The sequence below is a fragment of the Hoplias malabaricus genome, chromosome 12 (assembly GCF_029633855.1).
Source record: "Hoplias malabaricus isolate fHopMal1 chromosome 12, fHopMal1.hap1, whole genome shotgun sequence".
NCBI lineage: Eukaryota > Metazoa > Chordata > Actinopteri > Characiformes > Erythrinidae > Hoplias > Hoplias malabaricus.
The window spans coordinates 37,059,722-37,080,099 of record NC_089811.1 but is presented as its reverse complement, the minus strand read 5'-3'; the positions used below and the strand labels follow the sequence as shown (position 1 = coordinate 37,080,099).

Below are 20,378 nucleotides of genomic sequence, written 5' to 3'. Positions count from 1 at the left end.
GTGGTGTGTTCTCCCTGTGTCTGCGTGGGTTTCCTCTGGGTGCTCAAGTTTCCTCCCACGCTCCAAAAACATATGTTGGTAGGTGGATTGGAGACTCATAAGTGTCTGTAGGTGTGAGAGTGTGAGTGACTGTGTGTGTATCACCCTGTGAAGAACCTGCGCCCCCTGCAAGGTGTGTTCCTGCCTTGTGTCCAGTGATGCTGGGTAGGCCCTGGACCCACCGCCAACCTGAACTGGATAAAGGTTACAGACAGTGAATGAATGAATAAATAAATTACGTTCTCTGTTTATGCTTTTCCGTGCAGCTTCTGTGGCTTTTAGTGGTGTGACACACTGAGAAACTGAGCAAAGCTGGAAGACACCATGTGTTGAGCAAATATCAACACGCATTTTTACACCTTCATTAAAAATATATTTTCTAATTTTTCATCACCGCAAAATGCAGCACTGCAGTAATAATTATGTGGTGGCTTCATGTACAGGCACAGGATTGAAATAAATATTTATAAGATATATTCCTTGGTTTTGCCATTTACAGTTACCAAAGTTCTAAAGATGTTTAAGGCTTTTTTGAATTATGCTGGCTTCAAATCCTGATAGACGTATCATAATTAGGAGATTAGCACGCGTTAACGACATTTCAGTGTTGCATTTACTGGTGGAAAACTTTTTCCATGAACCTGGAATTTCCACGTTGGGACGGTGTGATAACAAAACATCATGGCGACCACCAAGACTGATGTTCACTGGATGTTCCTCTGAGTCCAAATGTGGTTTGAATGCAGCACGTGTCGTAATTACCACCTCTGGACTCAGATAGTAGGAACTTCCATGGCGGATTAGAAGACAGCATTTATCAAAATGTAGCGCAACCAATCAGAGCACAGTAAAGGGAAGTCGTCCTACGTAATGATTTGTGTGGAGTAGTGGATAACAACACTCAAGAAGATAAGGGCTCAATCCCCTGCTTTCGTAAGCGTACTGCACAAACAGTCCCTGTGCAACCTGCACTGCATTGGTCTGCATCTGCTGCATGACTAGAATTATAAAGTGATGTAAATTTAATGTAATTTAATAAAGGGGTAAAGAAGCAATAAAGTGTCATGGAAAAATGAATTATAGCTGTTTTGGTGCAAAAGTCACAAAAACAGTCTGGGATTTTTTTAAACTAGAAAAATATAGAATTGGTCCTAATCCTTTCTCAGCGAAGCACCCAGTCATTTGTACTGTGGCGGTATGGGCTGCGCCTGGTGGTTCGTTCTGTAATTTTAAGGAGGTTTTATGGCAATGGATGTGCCCCAGTTGTGCCCCCACGCGCACACGCCCATTCTGCAAACTGTCTGAATACAACCAACCAGTTACTGCGCACGGGTCCAACCCACTTCCATCTCTCTCTCTCTCTCTTTCTCTCTCTCTCTCTCTGACTAAATCTCTGGAAGTGATTGTCGCCGGCAGAAGTGGTGAAGCTGTGTGTGGTTTAAGTGTCTTTTATTAAAGTCATGCTGTAGACGGAGCGTGTGGTTTCGATTGTCGAAGGATGGCGCGGAGAAGGAGAAAAGTGTCTGAAGATCTGTCGCTCGCCGCGCCTTTGCCACAGGTTCGTCCGCTCTCCGCGAGCTTTCCTTTCCTCTTTCTTTTCCCATGTACTGTATTTATTCTTTGTGCTTTGTGCTGCTGGACGTGTGCGTAAATCTGTGCGCAACAACACGTTAAAATGTTGATTTCAACCACTGTGCAGTAAACGTAAACGTTCAGATTTGTCTAAGGTGTTGTTCATTGTAGAGAAGGGTACTGTCTCAGATTTCTTTACAGTGGTGGAGATATGAAAGAGGTCACAAAGGTATCTGTGCTATTTATGATCCAACGTGACCAGTAACCCTGGTGTTTTTACGTGTGTTATCAGGGCTTTCTTATGTAAAGTTGATGATGGAAAAATAAATCTCAAAACACTTTTTCATTGGTGTAATATCTTGCCTTACAATGCCCTGCCTGTAGGCTACAACTCTTTCATATTTAAAAAAATGAAATCATCAGTCAGAATATTAAAGCATGTCTTGTAATTACTTTCTGTGAAGAGGCTTTTAGAGCCATTAAAACTTCTTAGATGTCTGGCTTCTTTCACCACGACTGTGAACAGCTGTTCCTGGTGAGTTTCTCTAGAAGAGTGCATTTTGCATCAGACCAAATTTGATCATTTTTACAGTCTCAGTTAACTTCAGTCAAGCAGAAGTGTCAGAAAACATTAGGTGGAGTTCCATCTCCTGTCCTGAAAAAAACCCTCAAACGGACCGAACTATTTCACTGTCACTCTTTGAAAGTCTCTCATTCATTCTTTCATTTATCAATCGTTAGTTTGTTGAGACTTGTTGGTAAATTGGGCACAGCTCTAAATATTGTCTGTCTCAGATACTGTAAAACAATGGATTGAAAGTCACACGTTTAGTTTCCTTAATTTATTATTATTTTTTAAATTATCTTAAAACAATGAATGCAGCATGAGTTTTGAGTGGCATGAGTGGCTAATCTCTTGCATTGTATCTAACAATAGGTTACGGTGTATTTGCCAAAAGAGATGAAGTAGCAGGGAGTAGCTTAACTGACATTCTTCCTCGATCAGCTTAGATTAAATTGCTAATCGGATTATAGAGAAATGAGGAATGTTTCAATATTGCCCCCCCCCCCCGAAAAAAAAAAATCCACAGCCCTCCACTCACTCCTCCAGAGTCTAGAAATTAATCTTTAGAGAAGGATTAAGAAGTCAATAAAGAAAATCAGTTTGTGTGGTAGGTTTACCAACCAAATATGGTCTTGTGCTCAGCACTTTTAGCATTAACCAATTTAAGACACGTAATTAAAATTAATTAATTAAAAAAAATTAATATTTAACTGTTTTACTAGATGCCTTTATATCTTTAGAATTTAGAGTCTGTAATAAAACCTCATAAAATGAATTACACCATGTTGGAGAAATAGTTTCCATTGCTGTTAAAATACGTGTCTATTTTCCCCTCCAGCATTGCTTTTTAATGACAGGAATCTTCTTTGACAGGAAAAGACACTCCTGTCAGCACACAGTATTAGGACCAGCAGTATGGCACACTGTTATCCTCCCCTACGTTCATTAGTAAGCTCCTAAAATCTAATTTCTGTTGTTCAAAATTACATATTTATATATTATGTCCAAAAATATTAAATAAAAATAAAAATCCCAAACACACAACATTTGCCTACAGGCTTTCCTAGGTTTATGACATAAGAAACCCTTGCTCTCTGAGTCCACCCATTTCAAATTGTATTTGGAGCATTGCATTATCATGACGCCTTATTTAATCAATGTTTTATTTAACTAACACTTGATTTGACTAGTGGCCCCTCCAGGGTGTGTTCCCAGTGATTTGGATAAGAGCTTACACACAGTGAATGAATGAAAAAAAACTTGATTTAGTTTGATGCAATATTTAAAAACTATATTTAAAAAGTATAAAATGTGATGCATAAAATGTTTTATTTCTTGTGTACATCATTTTGACATGAAAATACTTTAGCTTAGAGTTTTTTTCTTTCGAATCTTTTCCTCTTGGAAACAATAATGATGATGATATAGTAGAAATGTACACATTCAAATATATATTTCAGTGTTTATTGAAAAAAATATTAGCCTACAATGTAAAACCTACACCTCACTTAATCTAACTATGGAGTAATTCAAAGTATTTTCTTAAACTGAATTAATTGCATATTTATTTGTGTGTATATTACATTGAGATGAACAGAAACAGAGAAGCTAGGCTAACTGGAATTTACTGAAATGTTTTTGCAGACACAGTAATAATAATGTTCAATGTCTGCTGTGAGCTCACACACTTTTAATGTTAAAACGTTAGTTTTGATGGTTATTTATGAGCTTTATATGCAGTTTGGTCATTACTTCTGTCTGTGTGTTGACACTGGGGTACGTCCCGCCCTTGAGCTCTGACCGTTGGTGGGTGTCCGGTTGCTATGCGACCGCTGGAGCCCCTCTATTCTCTACACGATTATTATTATTATTTTTTTTTAATTATAATTAGTCCCACCTGTTTTCATTTTAATCCCACTTCCTGCGTTGAGATTGGTTTAAAATTCACCGGCTCCTGCAATAGGATTGGCCCAACACTTTCGCTGGGATTTGCTAGATACTAATACTGACAACTGTTGTACCCAATCATGGTGCGGGAGGCGTGGTTTCTCCTTCGACTAGGGGTATATAAATTCTACCCCCCCCCCCTTGCTTGGGGAAAATGGCGGTAATTCGCTGCTGTATGAGGTTTTAGTGAAAAATGGTCGGAAATGCCTTTCCCCACTGCTTTGTCCTGCAGGAAACCGTCTGCTACAGATCTAAATTTGGGAAGGTGACGATAGAATTGAGAAAAGAACTGGAGGAATTTCCAAACCACACACACAGCAAAAGCTATACACCATTTGAACAAAAGTTTGTAGAGATCTGCTTGTCCTGAAATAAAGGATGTTAGTAGAGACGTTGACCCAACTAGATGTTGCAACGTGGTTTTGAGGATTTGTTTAGAGATAAATTAATTCAGAGAGTACACTCACTGAACTAGAGCCCAGTGCTGGACACCTTTGTAACTTTCTAGCCCCTGCTTTACACTGAGTGTGGTCACTTTATGGGTTCATGCAGCTGATCCAGAGTCTCCTCATTCTGCTGGGTAACACTTTTCTGTGGACATTTAATGAGCTGTGGCCACAGTTGAACACCTGTGTCAATACAGTAATTCAGTGGACATAACTGATTGGAAGTGTCCAAAATAATTAGTTTATGTTACTGGTTCACAATTCTCTTGACACATTTTCCAGAAAAAAAAGATGACTATAATAATCATGTTGCACAACTAAACTATAACTGTGTGCCACTGTTGTGTATTATTAGGTTTTATTATCGCAACAGTGATCAGTTAGAGTTCAGTTAGATTAATGGATAACAGTATGACCCCAAACCTTAGATTGTGTGTGTGGATGTGTTTTGACTCTGAATTCCCATTTCAGTGTATTACTAATATTTGGAGCAGTATGATGAGTCATTAATGGAATTTATTTGGCTGATAACGTGCTCCCAGCTGTGAGCCAGACTTTGTGTTGGTGAGAGAGCGAGTAGCGTGTGTGTGTGGGAACAAGTCTCCCACCCTGTCCTGGGGCTCACTTCACTGTTTTCTTCGATCCAACCACTTGATTCTGCCGTCTGTGTCGTTATCACTCATTTTTTGGAAGTTCAATGAACATGGAGCATGCAGCATGCTGAAAATCCCAGAGCAAAAACCTATTGCTCTAATTAACCTGCTACAATTGATTCTCCACAAAACATCTGCAAAATGGAAACATAAGACACTTCTGGCCCAGGTAATTATGACGATAATTATTATAATTTTAATAAATAATTAATAATTATACAGCATAAAAATGGATCCAGAAACAGTTGAGCTCCTATATTCTGTGTTGCAGATAAGCATTAGTGTTTAAACTCTTAAGGGTTCTTTAGTAAAGGCAGTGGTTCTGTATAGAACCCCAAAAAGCCCAACCATTTGCCTGATAAGTGATTCTTCCCTATGCTGGCTTTATACCCCTCTAACCCCCGCCTGGTATGGAGCATGTGCCCACAGTGTGTTTACTGCCCCTAGTCACCAGTGTGAGTTTGTTCACTGCCAAACATAGGTTAAATGCAAAGGTCAGACTCCACTGTAATGTACAACATTCACAAAGCACACCATTTTCACTTTAAATATGATATTGTAGAGAGTTGGTAGAGTAACATAAGTTTAAAGTTGTCAGGTTATTTGAAGTTGACCTGAATTGTATTGTGTAGGTTTTTTTTCTCTTCTCTTTTAATAATTGTTAAATCTTTCAGAAAATGTATGTGACTGTGGAACGTAAATTAGTTAAAATTTTATTCTTAAAAATAAGGCAATTTAACCCCTACTGAGTTTCTATAGAATCACTTTGAAGACCTTTATCCACCTGGTGACACATGCCTCAAACATGAATCTATACGGCGCTGAACAAAAGCAACATCCTTTTTCTTCCTGCTTTCAGTGAATGGAATGCTGAGTAAATTACATTCTTTCCATGATGAGTCTATGGAGTTATTCCCTTTGGGATAATTCTCTAATTTTCCATAGTCCAGTGTTTATCAGCATGGTTTCCAATAATAAGCAGGATTTCAACAGCTGTGAGACTCTGAACAATATTTGTGTGATGTATCAACTGTATGAAATTTAACAAGAAAATGACGTCAGGCTGTAGGTGCCAAAGTTAGGTCTATAACATGTTTCATTTACAATATTATTTTCAGACAGAGGCCAAACAGACAAACACCAAGCTGCATGTCAGAGATGAGGTACCCAGTAAACAAGGAAGGTCCCTGGACGTTCAAAATAGGTCTAAAAGTAGTCTGTCCGTCAAGGACATATTTTAAACGTCAGTGGACGTCCAAAGTCCATCTTAATAAGTTAGTTAAGTGGTGACCAATCGATAACGTCAGAGGACGTCCAAAATGCATTTTATACAAGTAATTTATTTCGGGACCAATTAATAACGTCAATGGACGTCCAAAATACGTCGAATAGTTGTCTTTTCAATGTCTGTGTTTGGACGTCTTTTCAACTTTCATTTTCAACCTTAAGAGAACGTTGATTAGACGGCAGTCATTACGTTATTTCAATGTTGAATCAACGGCTAAATGTTTACTGGGATACTTGGTTTAATTTATTTAAATAAATTCCTTTATTGTTGTTATATGGATTCTGAGAGGTAACTTATATAACTAACCTTTAAGACTGAACTTTGGGTTAGAGAAATATCCCTGCAGAATATAAGTGTCCTGAAAAACAGTTCACTAAATACAGTAAAGTCCCATATGTAGTTGCTGAAGTTAGTGTGTACTTTGATAGATGCCAAAAAAAGTATATTTTCAAAATGAAAACCTACAGTATTTAATCTCATATTAAACTTTTAAAGAATAACAAAAGTCTTGTAAAGCTGTTGCTAGACAGTAAAGTGTAAGTGTAAGTGTGTGTGTGTGTGTGTGTGTGTGTGTGTTTGTTGCTGTGATGGTGGTGGCATGTTTGTGTGCGAGTGAGAATGCCTCGAGGCTTTAAAGAGAAGCTCACAATCGGAGATACTCTCGACCACAGGAGCTTAGTCATGCTTAGAGAAGGTGACACAATCAGACTTTTTACATGCAGGGAGTCACAGAAACACACTTCATAAAACATGACTTCAGACAGGAGCTTAGTCATTTACAATATTAACTCTCATACAGCTTCATTAAACACTCAGATATACAACCGTTTTAGACAGACTTCAGTCAATAGCACAGACAGACGGCTCATGGATGACTCTGTGTTAGTGCATTAGGTGTGATATGATGTGATATGTTCTGTAAACTCCTATAATGGTTCTTTAAGGGTTCTTTAGTAAAGGCAGTGGTTCTGTATAGAACCCCAAAAAGCCCAATCATTTGCTTGATAAATGATTCCTCCCTATGTTGGCTTTCTACCCCTCTACCCCACACCTGTTATGGAGCATGGTGATGTAAGCTCATGTAGCTGCTCTGGAGCATTCTGTTACTGTTTACGCTTTTCTACAGATACCAGCTGTGTGTGTACAACTGAACACGACCTGCCAACTGCTTTGACTGATCATAGGGAGTGTCTGCAAAGTTCTGGAAATGTAGTGTAGACTAATTAGGGTCCAAGCACATAAAGCAGGGACCCTATTTTTTATATTTGTGTTTGGATCATTACTGTCCACTAGTCACTAACTAACGCCACTAAAAGAAAACACCTGCATGTGTTTTTTAAAAGTTTTTCTTTTAATGCAAGGTGACCAACATTTGTGTGTTGTGGCCATATTCTGAGACGCTTGGTTGTGTACCGTGTGGGAACATTATCTCTGTTAATTGGACTGTGGGTTGTTTCTCCACCTCATTAATCATTCGCTTGATTTGTCGCTTGCCACCTGTCGCCAAATCGTGACTGTTTGTGGCCTTCTAATGTGAACAGGGTTCAGACAACTGCATCACTCAGGAGCCCAGAGCTTTAATAGAATTATTATGATTTAATGCTTGGAGGAGTGTATTTGGCCACATACTGTTAATTTATCGCAGATCAGTTAAGTACAGTTTCTCATTTTCCACTTCTGACTGTGGGCTGCATGTGTCTGATGTTCTCATCACTTGACCTTAACATAAAATAACTTGTGCACACATTATATTATTTATATTGTTTTAATTGACTTTACATTTTTGTGCTGGTCTGAGAAATGTTATAGATGTGTAGCAGAAGTGAATCTGATAATCAACATTGTCTGCTGGTGTCTGTGATGTCGGTTCTGGAGACTGAACTTGTGCTCTCTAGAGATTCTTTCTTTATGTTGAAATGTTTACCAAGTGAGAAGCTTGAAAAGTATGAGCCTAAAAGACCCTTAAATACAATCACACTCTTTCAAGGAATGCACACACACACACACACGCACACACACACATACACATACACACGCGCACACATACACACGCATACACACATACATACACACACGCACACACACACGCACACAAACACATACATACACACACACACGCACACATACACACACACACGCACACACACACACACACGCACACAAACACACACACACACACACACACACACACACACACACATACACACGCGCACACATACACACGCACACACCCATACACACACGCACACACAAACACACACACACACACACACACAAGTCTGTTTTTCTACAGTCTCAGGGTGTGATGTCATAAATATATCCTCTGTGTATTGTCTGCAAGTGTGTAAGAAGAGCATGTCCCATGTTTTATCAGCTCCTCTGACCATACAGGAGTATTTTATAGTTCTACTGGTAGTTTTTAAACCCCTCAGTGTCTGGACTGAGAACAGTCCACCGACCAAAAACATCCAGCCGACTGCGTCCTGTGTCACTGATGAAGGACTAGAGGACGACCGACACACACTGTCTCACTAACCCTAACACAGATCTCAGAGCTATCCTACAGACAACGAGGTTGTGTGTCTAAAAGAGTGGACAGTGTTTCAAACTCCCACACTTCTGTGTCGGATCCACTTGTAAAAGCACCGCTCACACAGACACATCACCACCACATCAGCGCTGAGAATAACCCACCAGCCTTTGGTGGTCCTGTTGTGGTCCTTACCACTGAAGAGTAGGGTGAGGGAGGGCTAAAAAAGTATGCAGAGCAACAGTGAATGTACATATTAGAGTGTGGGCTTTTTTTTAAAGCCAGACAGTGTATGTGTTTGAGGTGTGAAAGACTGAGCCCCTGTGTTAAAGAGTGTTCAACAGCTGAGACAGGGCCTTTCCCCCCACCCTCTCAGTTACAGTCCAGTGGCGGAGTGTATTTACTCGCTATTTTATACTGGGTGGGCTCCCAGAACAAGTCCTTTGACTTTAATCCTCAATGTTTTCCAGGTTTGTTCAAGGTGGTAACGTGCCCTGTTTTATGATGAACATTATGTAAAATGATTATAATGGAGCTTGGCTCATGAGCCAGTGGGATTTGTCTGGTGCTGTGTGAGTGTGCAGAGGAATGCCCTCTGGTGGTCATTATTAACAATGTCTAAACATTTTGTATCACACGTAGGAACCTCATATTTAATAATTTTTGCTGCTTTAAGGTAGATGCAGTTGTAAAAGCCATAATCTAGTCATTTTAGCTGAGCACTGATAGGCTGTTAAAGCCAGTGAGTAAATGATACACTCAGAAAAACTTACTGTGGTGGTACAGTAATGTACCTGTGTGGTACCTTTATACTTTTTGAAGAGTGTTTGGTGGTTTTCCTTGTTGGTTAAATATATTAATGAATTGAAAATGCCTTTGTGAGGCACAGATTCCAGCACTGTGTTTTTGATCATGTTTACAGTATTGCCTGAATATAGAGTGTGATACTTTATACAGTGATGGAAATATTTCCTTTTCAATTCTTAAGCATAAATGTAAACATTAATTCAACTCCATTAGTAATACTGTGTAATCCAGGACTAGTCCTGACCTGATCTGAGAAACCCGTCTTTTAAGGCTGTGTACTTGAGCAGATGTGGTTTGTAATCAAAATATATGCTTAAAGTTTACTTGAATTAAGTTTTAAATTAATATTAGGAGCTTTCAGTTGAACGACTGACGACTGACCATTAATCACTGGGAGATTTTCAGTTTGATTCATTGTGATTTGAGGCCAGGATGCATAACAGGCCTCGATACCAGTTTACTCCTTTTAGTGTGTTGAGATGTAGCATAAAGGGCAGTTTGAAAAGAAGTGCAGGCTGGTTTCACACGCATCTAATGACACCTACACTAGTCTCCACCTGCCAAACTACCCTAACTTAGTAGCAGTTTATGACTAAGGAAGTCCTAGCTAACAGGTGGAATTGGTAGAACATGTAAAATTTGTATTTGTGTTTGAAATGTTGATCATTTGATCATTTCTGGATGTTGTTGTGTTTTCAGGATGTGCGTGAGCTGTAGGCTGGACTGAAGCTGATGGAGCTCAGGTTGAACTGCAGCTCTGAGTGTGAGGCAGAATCCTGCTTCATCCATCCTGCACTCGGCAGCTCACACAGCTGGGAAATCCTGCTCAAACTCTGCTCTCTTGCCACGGTAATCTCACTTTCTAAATTAACCTTGTGTCGTAGAAACTAATTGCTGCATCTCCTGCCCAGTCCCTGCTTTTTGTCTTTTGTCTGCTGCTGAATTCATCTTTTCACTAGAGAAAAAAAAAATTGCTAATAAAATGTATTTATATTGTGTAAATGTCCAAACCCCATTTCAAGAAAAGTTTGGGTATAATGTAATAAAAACATTAATTCATTCATTGTCTGTAACCCTTACCCAGTTCAGGGCGGCGGGTCTGGAGCCTACCCAGAATCACTGGGCACAAGGCAGGAACACACCCTGAAGGGGGCGCCAGTTATTCACAGGGCGACACACACTCACACATTTACTCACACACTCACACTGTTGGATTGGACACTTTTGAGTCTCCAATCCACCTACCAACGTGTGTTTTTGGAGCGTGGGAAGAAACCGGAGCACCCGGAGGAAACCCATGCAGACACAGAGAGAACACACCACACTCCTCACAGACAGTCACCCAGAGGAAACCCACTCAGACACAGAGAGAACACTCCACACTCCTCACAGACAGTCACCCGGGGGGAAATCCAAGCAGACACAGGGAGAACACACCACACTCCTCACAGACAGTCACCCGGAGGAAACCCACACAGACACAGGGAGAACACACCACACTCCTCACAGACAGTCACCCGGAGGAAACCCACGCAGACACAGAGAGAACACACCACACTCCTCACAGACAGTCACCCGGGGGGAAATCCAAGCAGACACAGGGAGAACACACCACACTCCTCACAGACAGTCACCCGGAGGAAACCCACACAGTCACAGGGAGAACACACCACACTCCTCACAGACAGTCACCCGGAGGAAACCCACACAGACACAGAGAGAACACACCACACTCCTCACAGACAGTCACCCGGAGGAAACCCACGCAGACACAGAGAGAACACACCACACTCCTCACAGACAGTCACCCGGAGGAAACCCACGCAGACACAGAGAGAACACACCACACTCCTCACAGACAGTCACCCGGGGGGAAATCCAAGCAGACACAGGGAGAACACACCACACTCCTCACAGACAGTCACCCGGAGGAAACCCACACAGTCACAGGGAGTACACACCACACTCCTCACAGACAGTCACCCGGAGGAAACCCACACAGACACAGGGAGAACACACCACACTCCTCACAGACAGTCACCCGGAGGAAACCCACACAGTCACAGGGAGTACACACCACACTCCTCACAGACAGTCACCCGGAGGAAACCCACACAGACACAGGGAGAACACACCACACTCCTCACAGACAGTCACCCGGAGCCAGACTCGAACCCACAATCTCCAGGGCCCTGGAGCTGTGACAGAGACTCTACCTGCTGCACCATTATGCCACTCCTAGTAAAATCATGAACCTCTAATTTGTAATTTTCTTTATGTAACTGACAAATGTACAAAGAAGGGCGTCACAGTGGTGCAGCAGGTAGTGCCTTAGTCACAGCTGCAGGGGCCTGGAGATTGTGGATTCGAGTCCCGCTCCATATGACTGTCTGTGAGGAGTGTGGTGGGTTCTCTCACAAGCCATGTATGTGAGGTGAATAATGCTATGTGTGTGTGTGTGTGTGTGTGTGTGTGTGTGTGTGTGTGTGTAGAGAGTGGTGGAGGTCCAGAGTAGGTTACTGTCCCCAGTTCTTTGTGCCGTGGCCTGGACGCTGCTCTCCTGTGGTATTCTGCTGGCCCTCGTTTTCCTTATTTTTACCATCCGCTACAAAAACAACAGGTACTAAACTCACATTGCATTCTCTCTCTCTCTCTCTCTCTCTCCCAGTTTATCAGACATTATTTTATTTGAGCTGTTATATGAGACTCTCCCGACTGTCCTGATTCTCCTGACTCTCCTAACTCTCCCGACTCTCCTAACTCTCCCGACTCTCCTAATTCTCCCGACTCTCCTGACTCTTCTGACTCTCCTGACTCTCCTAATTCTCCTGACTCTCCTGATTCTCCTAACACTATGACCCTAACTTCAGGATGGTGCATGTGCCTCCTCTGAGATTAATGAATAATTACTAAAACCATTGATTTGATATGTTTGAATGATACAGTAGTTACATTATAATCTTTCTTCTTTATCAGGATTGTGAAGATGTCCAGTCCCAATCTGAATGTCCTCACTCTGTTTGGGAGTGTACTGACCTACAGCAGTGGCTTCCTGTTTGCTCTGGATGACAGATCACCCTTTGAGACAGCAGGGTCGAGAGCAGTGCTGCAGGTACATCTCTCTCTCTCCCAGTTTACTGAGAGTTACTGTTTAAAGTTTACTGAGCACTTCTTATAAACTTTATATGACATAAAGCATCTCTATTATATATTTTATATTTTTTATAATGGGCAGTGGCAGTCTAGTACTTAGTACTTTATCAGCTCTGTTTCTCTACTGTGTGTGTGTGTTTGTGTGTGTGTGTGTGTGTGTGTGTGTGGGTGGGTTTAAATCAGGCTCGAGTCTGGACACTGTGTATTGGCAGCTCTCTGGTGTTTGGACCAATTCTGGGAAAAACATGGCGTCTTTACAGGGTCTTCACCCAGCGGGTACCAGACAAGAGAGTGGTCAGTTACACACTGAGCCATGCCACCACTTGTAAACAAAAACAAATATCGAACATTTGACATTCTCTGAACATAAATTGAAAGCAATGGTCCACAGAAGTCTATTTAATTTTCTCTGACGTTTGTGCTTTAATACAAAGCTAATGTGGCTAAAATAATGAAAGTCTATGTGATCTAAAATCTTAATTTAAAATCTTAGGCAGAATTGACACAGTTGGCTCAACAGCTTCCATTAACTCCATACAGTCTCCCTCTCATACGTGATAATGCTTTACAAATGGATATTTCTTTATGTGAAATATTCTTTTAAAGGTGCTTTAGTGAATATCACTGGGGCACCTGCCTGTGTAATTGTAGTTGAACTGTCTGGACACTAGAGGTCATAAATCCTGGATCCCTACCACTGCATTAGCCAAATATTTAGAAATGCGTCCTCCAGCAGCCTAAAAGGCGGACCGCAATACCACAAACAGGCACTCTGGCCTAGAGAACAGTTTTAAACAGGTTTTCCCAGGCAGAGAATGCACTTGTGCTGATACAAATACGTTTAAATATTTTAAAGAGTTTATTTGTACTAGTTTGAACATGAAATGTAATTAACTAAAGCTAACACACATTTTGGATACCACAACTGAAAATGTTGGATGCCACAACTGGATACATTTTACTTTATTTTGTTCCATCGGTATGGATCCTGAAGCAGTGAGCATGTTTCTTGTGTGTGGCCTTCTCTGTTTCAGATCATCAGAGATATTCAGCTGATGGGTTTAGTGGCTCTGTTGATTCTGGTGGAAGTGGTGGTTCTGACCGTGTGGGGTCTGACTGACCCGATCAGGTGTTCCCGCTCAGTCAGCGCTGTGGTCAAGGTCAGACACTTGATCGTAACTTCCTAAAACTTCATACTTTCTTTCCCTCTCTGTCGAAGCTACCACGTAATTACTGTTTGTTGTTTACGGCATTAAGGAGGCAGTGCCATGTTTATTTTCAGAATGTTTTTTTTTTTGTTTTCATGCTCCTCATGTGTTAGGTAGTGGAGCTGGATGTGCATTACTCCCTGTCTCAGCTGGACTCTTGTTCCTCTCACTTCTCAGACCTGTGGGTCATTCTCCTCTCTGCACTTAAGGTAAAACCTGCACATTCTGTAGCCTACTATTGCATACAGTCGTGTAATTCCATGTTGCTTGGCGTTATATAAAGTGAACTGCAGTCTGTGTGCATTTAAGATTGACTCTATGAGTTTAAAAGACATTCTTTTCCAAATTATTTTCTGAAACAAAAAGTGTTCAAATGAATTTTGTTCAATTCTGAGGCAGTAACAGCTTTTGTAGATTATACAGAGTTTATACAAGTGCCGTTATCATACAATTATTCAGTTCTGTGGCAACTGCATCTCTGTGTGGGCTGTAGACCCAATACACAGTAAAACATGACACTGTAATAACAAGAGTCACGTTTACTCCCTGTCTGCTGTAGGGAAGTCTGTTGCTGTATGGCACGTACCTGGCTGGACTGACCAGTAATGTGAGTCTGCCCCCGGTTAACCAGTCTCTGACCATCATGGCTGCAGTGTGCTTAGTTACTGCGTCCACTGCTGTGGCTCTGCCTGTGTCCTTTTACCTTTACTCCTGGCCGAACCTGGTCTACAGTATTGTGTCTGGAGCCATCTTCATCTGCACCACCACCATTAACTGTCTACTGTTTGTTCCTCAGGTGAGCAATGTTCAGATCTCTGTTCACCAGGCAACAAGTAAGATTGGTGAGGAACGTTTGAAGACAGTTATTTTATATTGCATTTACAGCATTATACTTTAGTTCAGAAAAGCACAAGGTTTCCTTTGGTTCAGAGTGGTGGTATAAAACTCATAAGGGGATCGAACCCTAGACCACTCTGCAGAGGGCAGTGGTGTTACCCATATGAACACCTTATTTTAATTAGGACAGAATAAATTGTTTAATAAAGTGTTTCAAAAACAGGAAAATCCCAAAATACACCCCCTTGTCATTGGAAGGTGTGGAGAAGCTGTGGTGCTTCATATCAATGTCTGTGTTTCCATGTGGTGTTTATTCTGTGAGTGTGTTGTACAGAAAATATAGAGCAGGTAATAAATGCAGAAATGGAAAAAGGAGCACCACGTTTCATTCATAAAATATAACACCGTCATCAGTGTTTTTCTCCTTCATTTTATTTAAAAATAAACAGTAGACGATCCACCACCAAAGAACAAAGACCAAGAACATTGTGTTGATTTTAAGAATTAACAGTTACTTATTTATTCAGTGAAACAGGTGAAAGCAGGTGAAGTTTAAGGAGGCTGTTGTTTGGAGTTTTATAAACACACTGACGCCACAAAATGTCCCCCCACCACTTCCCTTTACACTATTTCAGTCAAAGACCCACACTCACGTGAAATGAGACAAATTCAGCAGTCCTCCTCTCTCTGTGAGATATAACACTGTGTAAATGTTGCAGTGTTCAGAGGCATCCTGCTGAGCTTGTGAACTAACCAATGCCGAGCCGAGACTCTTGCCAAACACAGCCCCAGAAACACACACAAACGGAGCGTGTTCCTGTCTTATTTCCTATTATTCAGCCACGGCTCGCGCTGAAGAACCTACTGCTCATTGGTTCCAGCTTTTCTGATTCTGTAGTTGTAGATTATTTATAAAATGATTGTGTAAATGTAACTTAAAAGTGATTTTAGAGTTCTGTTGTGTTCCCTGAACACAGGATATTTGTAATATTTCATTAAGGAAATGTGTAAAATAAGAGAACACACTGAGAGTCCTGGAGATAAAATGGGGCGAATGAAATCAACACAATTTTAATATCTACAGTTATAATAGAACAGTTATGTCCCTAATCAAAGGTACTGTATATGTTCCATTGAGGGTACCACCACAGGGACCTGTTGTCAAACAAAGTAATGTAATGTTTACTGTGAGAAATGTTATTGTGATTATTGTTTGTGATTTTTTTAAAGGTTCTGTTCCTAGATCCAAAACATTTCCCATGAACCTTGATTCAGACTTTGTCCTCAATGTCTTCTCGTTGATTCTGCCTTGAGTAAAAAGAATGAAGGGAGGCATGATCAATCAATAAAGCCAGCTCAAGAGGCGGTGATTCAGCATCCAGCATCAAAGGTGTTTATCCAGACGTCCATGTCAGCGCAGAGAGGACATTGCTGGACTCAGCTCTTTGACACAGTGGATCTTGGCTGATTTCACTGTGACACAGCTTTTAAAGATAGTGTTTGTCCCAGATACTGATAAACAAATGTCTGGCAACGGTCAATAACTCAAACTCCATTCAGAGCACACAGCAACATGCCAGTGTGCTCTTCAGTTATACACTTAACCCTATGTTCCCCAAGGTGTACAGCATTCCCCTAACACGTTCTTTAAACATTCATAGTAGACGTGTAATCCACCTCCTTCGTCCATTTTATCCACTCCCTTGACCATACAGGCACCCTGTATATATTTCTGTAGTCACAGGCTGCAGTCCATCTGTTGCTCTTTATACTTCGGTAGCCCCCTCTCAGTCTATTGTTTCAGAGGTCAGAGCCACCAGACGGCAGGGAAATTCTTTTGGAGGCGGACCATTCTCAGCTGCAGTGACACTGATGGTTTGTTACAGTTTTTATCTGTCGCTTTGGAGCATTTCTCGATTCATCATTTATATTTGCAGAACATTATGTGCATTTCTCAAAACATTATGTACAACCACCACACCCTGGATCACTGGGAAATTCCTGTATCTTACTCAAAATCCTTAGTTCCTGTTCATTGGCATAAAAATTCATTTTGGGACATGTCAGTTACATTAGAACAAGACCTTGTGTCGTTGATTATGAGCAGACAGTCAGAAGGTTTAGCCACATTGTCAGTGTGCAGTGACTCTGTAAGTTATTTCTGAATGTTTTTGATGACAGTGGATATACACAGGCTGCATTTTTACTGTGAGATGCCTATAAACAGTACAGAGTTTTATTACTGTGTGTGGGAGAGTTACTGACAGAGACTGGAGCAGATTCACATTAATGCTCTTCACTGACAGAGCGTGTCGTTATGAAACAGAGCGGAAAGACAAGACTTAGCACAAATTCATTCATTCATTCATTGTCTGTAAGCGATTCTCCAGTTCAGGGTTCTTTAGCACAAATAAAATAAATAAATTCATGGGAAACACCCTTTAGGCAGAGCTGCACATAGAGCTGCACATATAGAGCTGCACATATAGAGCTGTACATATAGAGCTGCACATATAGAGCTGCACATATCAAACTACATATAGAGCTGCACATATAGAACTGTACATATAGAGCTGTACATATCAAACTACATATAGAGCTGTACATATAGAGCTGCACATATCAAACTACATATAGAACTATACATATAGAGCTATACATATAGAGCTGTACATATAGAGCTGCACATATAGAACTGTACATATAGAGCTGCACATATCAAACTACATATAGAACTGTACATATAGAGCTGCACCTATAGAACTGTACATATAGAACTGCACATATAGAGCTGTACATATAGAGCTGTACATATAGAACTGTACATATAGAGCTGCACATATAGAACTGTACATATAGAGCTGCACATATAGAGCTGCACATATAGAACTGTACATATAGAGCTGCACATATAGAACTGTACATATAGAACTGCGTGGGGAATTACACTGGAGCCTGGAGCTCCTGACGCTGCTTTCTGTCGGGCCACAGATTCTCATCCACATCACACTGATATCTTCCCTCGTGATGCAGCGTCTTATCCAGCCTCTACAGGCAGCAGCTGTGATCAATCTGAGAAATGCTCCAAAGCAACTGAGAAAAACTGTAATGTGTGCTGTGTTGGGACGAGTGGATCAGACACAGCAGTGCTGCTGGAGTTTTTAAAGTCCTCTGTGTCACTGCTGATGACAGAGTAAAGGATAATGTGGAGAAACGAATGAGCTACGGTCTTAGATTTTACATCAACAAGGTGGAACTAAGAGGTAGGTGTCAAAAAGCAACTGTTGGATGGTAAGCAGACACAGTTTGAAACTCCAGCAGCACTGCTGTGTCTGATCGCCTGATACCAGTGCAACACACTACCACCATGTCAGTGTCACCATATTGTTCGTGCTTTCTGCCCTTGGTATATTTGCATATGTTGTTATTATGATAACGAAGATAAAATCTGATTACAATGTGGACACTCATACATTATGGAAGAGATCTGATGTGCCTTTGTGGAAGTGGACTGCAGATTATGTTGAGTCTCCGCATGAGGTCAACCTTGTGAACATGTGTGTGGCTAAAATTAGGACAAAGCACATTAAAGGAAGCATTTGTTGGATGAATCATGCACATCTGCACATGCCTTTGAACAATTTTACACCCTCTCATTTTACCTCCCTCTTAAAGAGAAAGGCACCACCAGTTAAAGCCGGAGTAGAAGTATGTGCATGAGCCAAAACGTTCTTCAGTGTTTCCTTTCTTCTGTCTGTGCTGCCGATAAAACAAGAAGAACTACGTATGTAAAAGGCATCTTTAACTTTCCTTCTCCTGTTTCCTCAAAGCTGATGCACTGGAGGCAGTTTGAAGAGGAGGAGAACCCTCACCCCAGTCAGATGGCCAAGTACTTCAGCAGCCCCAGCAAGAGCCTGCGCTCCATGTACAGCGAGGATGAAATCTACTACCTGCTTGGAGAAAACGACTCTATGAAGAGGCTGATCAGCGAGGTGGGAGCAGTGAAATTGCTCATATCACTGTCACTGTGCTCTGTCATCACTAACAGGCTGCTCCAAGCTTTCACTTATAGATTCTGCTTCACTGCTATGTTCACGTCCATTCATAATAAAATACACCTGGCCCTCACAGTCCAGATGTTCCTCAACAACATGAATAGTGGGAACATGTGAGTTAGATTAGAGTTGGATATCTGTAGGGCAGTATGTCTTTAGGAGGAGGACTTTGAGTATGTCTCTATTTTGCAGTGGAGCCTACTGCCTTTCTCTTCTCAGTGGAGTCCAACTGGGTCTTTCCATTGAGCTCAAACAGAGAACACAGGTGTGATCAGACACCGATGTGCCATATACGTGCAGTTCAGCTTGTGTCTCTTTGAAAGATTTCCTTGTCTCCACCTACAACTAGCACTTGTTTTTATTCCGTCTGGGATCAGTTTTCCTCCTTTGGAGGTTGGCTGCAGTCCCATGGACCTTAAACGTCTCAGTATTTGCAATTGTAATCACAAGGTGGTTTTCCATCCAAAGAGTTTTTGTGAATAACGAGAATGTGCCTGAAAAAACCTGAATGAAACCTGAACCAAAATTAAAAAATAAATAAATAAATATCGCAAAACGAGTTTGACGCTCGGACGAGGAGGAAAAGGTAGAATATCACTAAAGTGCAAATGCAGAAAAGAGAGATGAAAACATTTTTTGAATTAATGATGACTTTCAACTGGTTTATACACACTGCGCATGCGGCACAGCGCCCCCCCTCCCAACCTTGTATTCTCCTGTTCTTGTAGATGGTCTCTTTCCTTTCTGATCTCCTCAGACAACTCTGTCTTTTGCTGTCTATCCAGCAGCACCAGTCGGTCAAGGCCATTCTAAAACATATTAATAGAAAAAAACAATACTTTCTTTCCTTTCACACAGACTTTTCATTGCTCCATGACAAACCACAGGCATTCGGCTTTACATGAGACAACTGTGTTTAATTTCACTTTTCAGGAGGAATGAAGTATTGTTTCAGTGTGCTGCAGGGGTTCTTTCTTTCTTTCTTTCTATCTATCTATCTATCTATCTATCTATCTATCTATCTATCTATCTATCTATCTATCTATCTATCTATCTATCTATCTATCTATCTATCAAGCTGTCTATCTATCTATCTATCTATCTATCTATCTATCTGTCCATCTATCTATCTATCTCTATCTATCTATCTATCTCTCTCTATCTATCTATCTATCTAGCTGTCTATCTATCTATCTCTAGCTAGCTAGCTATCTATCTAGCTGTCTGTCTATCTGTCTATCTATCTATCTATCTATCTATCTATCTATCTATCTATCT

The 20,378-nt window shown here is 41.0% G+C and overlaps 1 protein-coding gene across 2 annotated transcripts in view; it reads left to right on the top strand.

The window, feature by feature from the left end:
* Positions 1 to 1,460: 1,460 nt before the first annotated feature.
* Positions 1,461 to 20,378, top strand: part of gpr156 (G protein-coupled receptor 156) — a 26,526-nt gene continuing 7,608 nt past the window's right edge. Inside the window, exons 1-9 of one of the 2 annotated variants that reach the window (XM_066685830.1) lie at positions 1,461 to 1,597; positions 10,547 to 10,696; positions 12,340 to 12,467; positions 12,824 to 12,959; positions 13,184 to 13,294; positions 14,035 to 14,160; positions 14,322 to 14,417; positions 14,768 to 15,004; positions 18,876 to 19,037. In XM_066685830.1, coding sequence (XP_066541927.1) covers positions 10,580 to 10,696; positions 12,340 to 12,467; positions 12,824 to 12,959; positions 13,184 to 13,294; positions 14,035 to 14,160; positions 14,322 to 14,417; positions 14,768 to 15,004; positions 18,876 to 19,037 — 1,113 coding nt within the window. In that variant the 5' untranslated portion in view covers positions 1,461 to 1,597; positions 10,547 to 10,579. Of the gene's footprint in view, positions 1,598 to 4,903; positions 5,392 to 10,546; positions 10,697 to 12,339; positions 12,468 to 12,823; positions 12,960 to 13,183; positions 13,295 to 14,034; positions 14,161 to 14,321; positions 14,418 to 14,767; positions 15,005 to 18,875; positions 19,038 to 20,378 lie in introns of those variants that run through there. The other variant, XM_066685832.1, reaches the window with a different exon arrangement.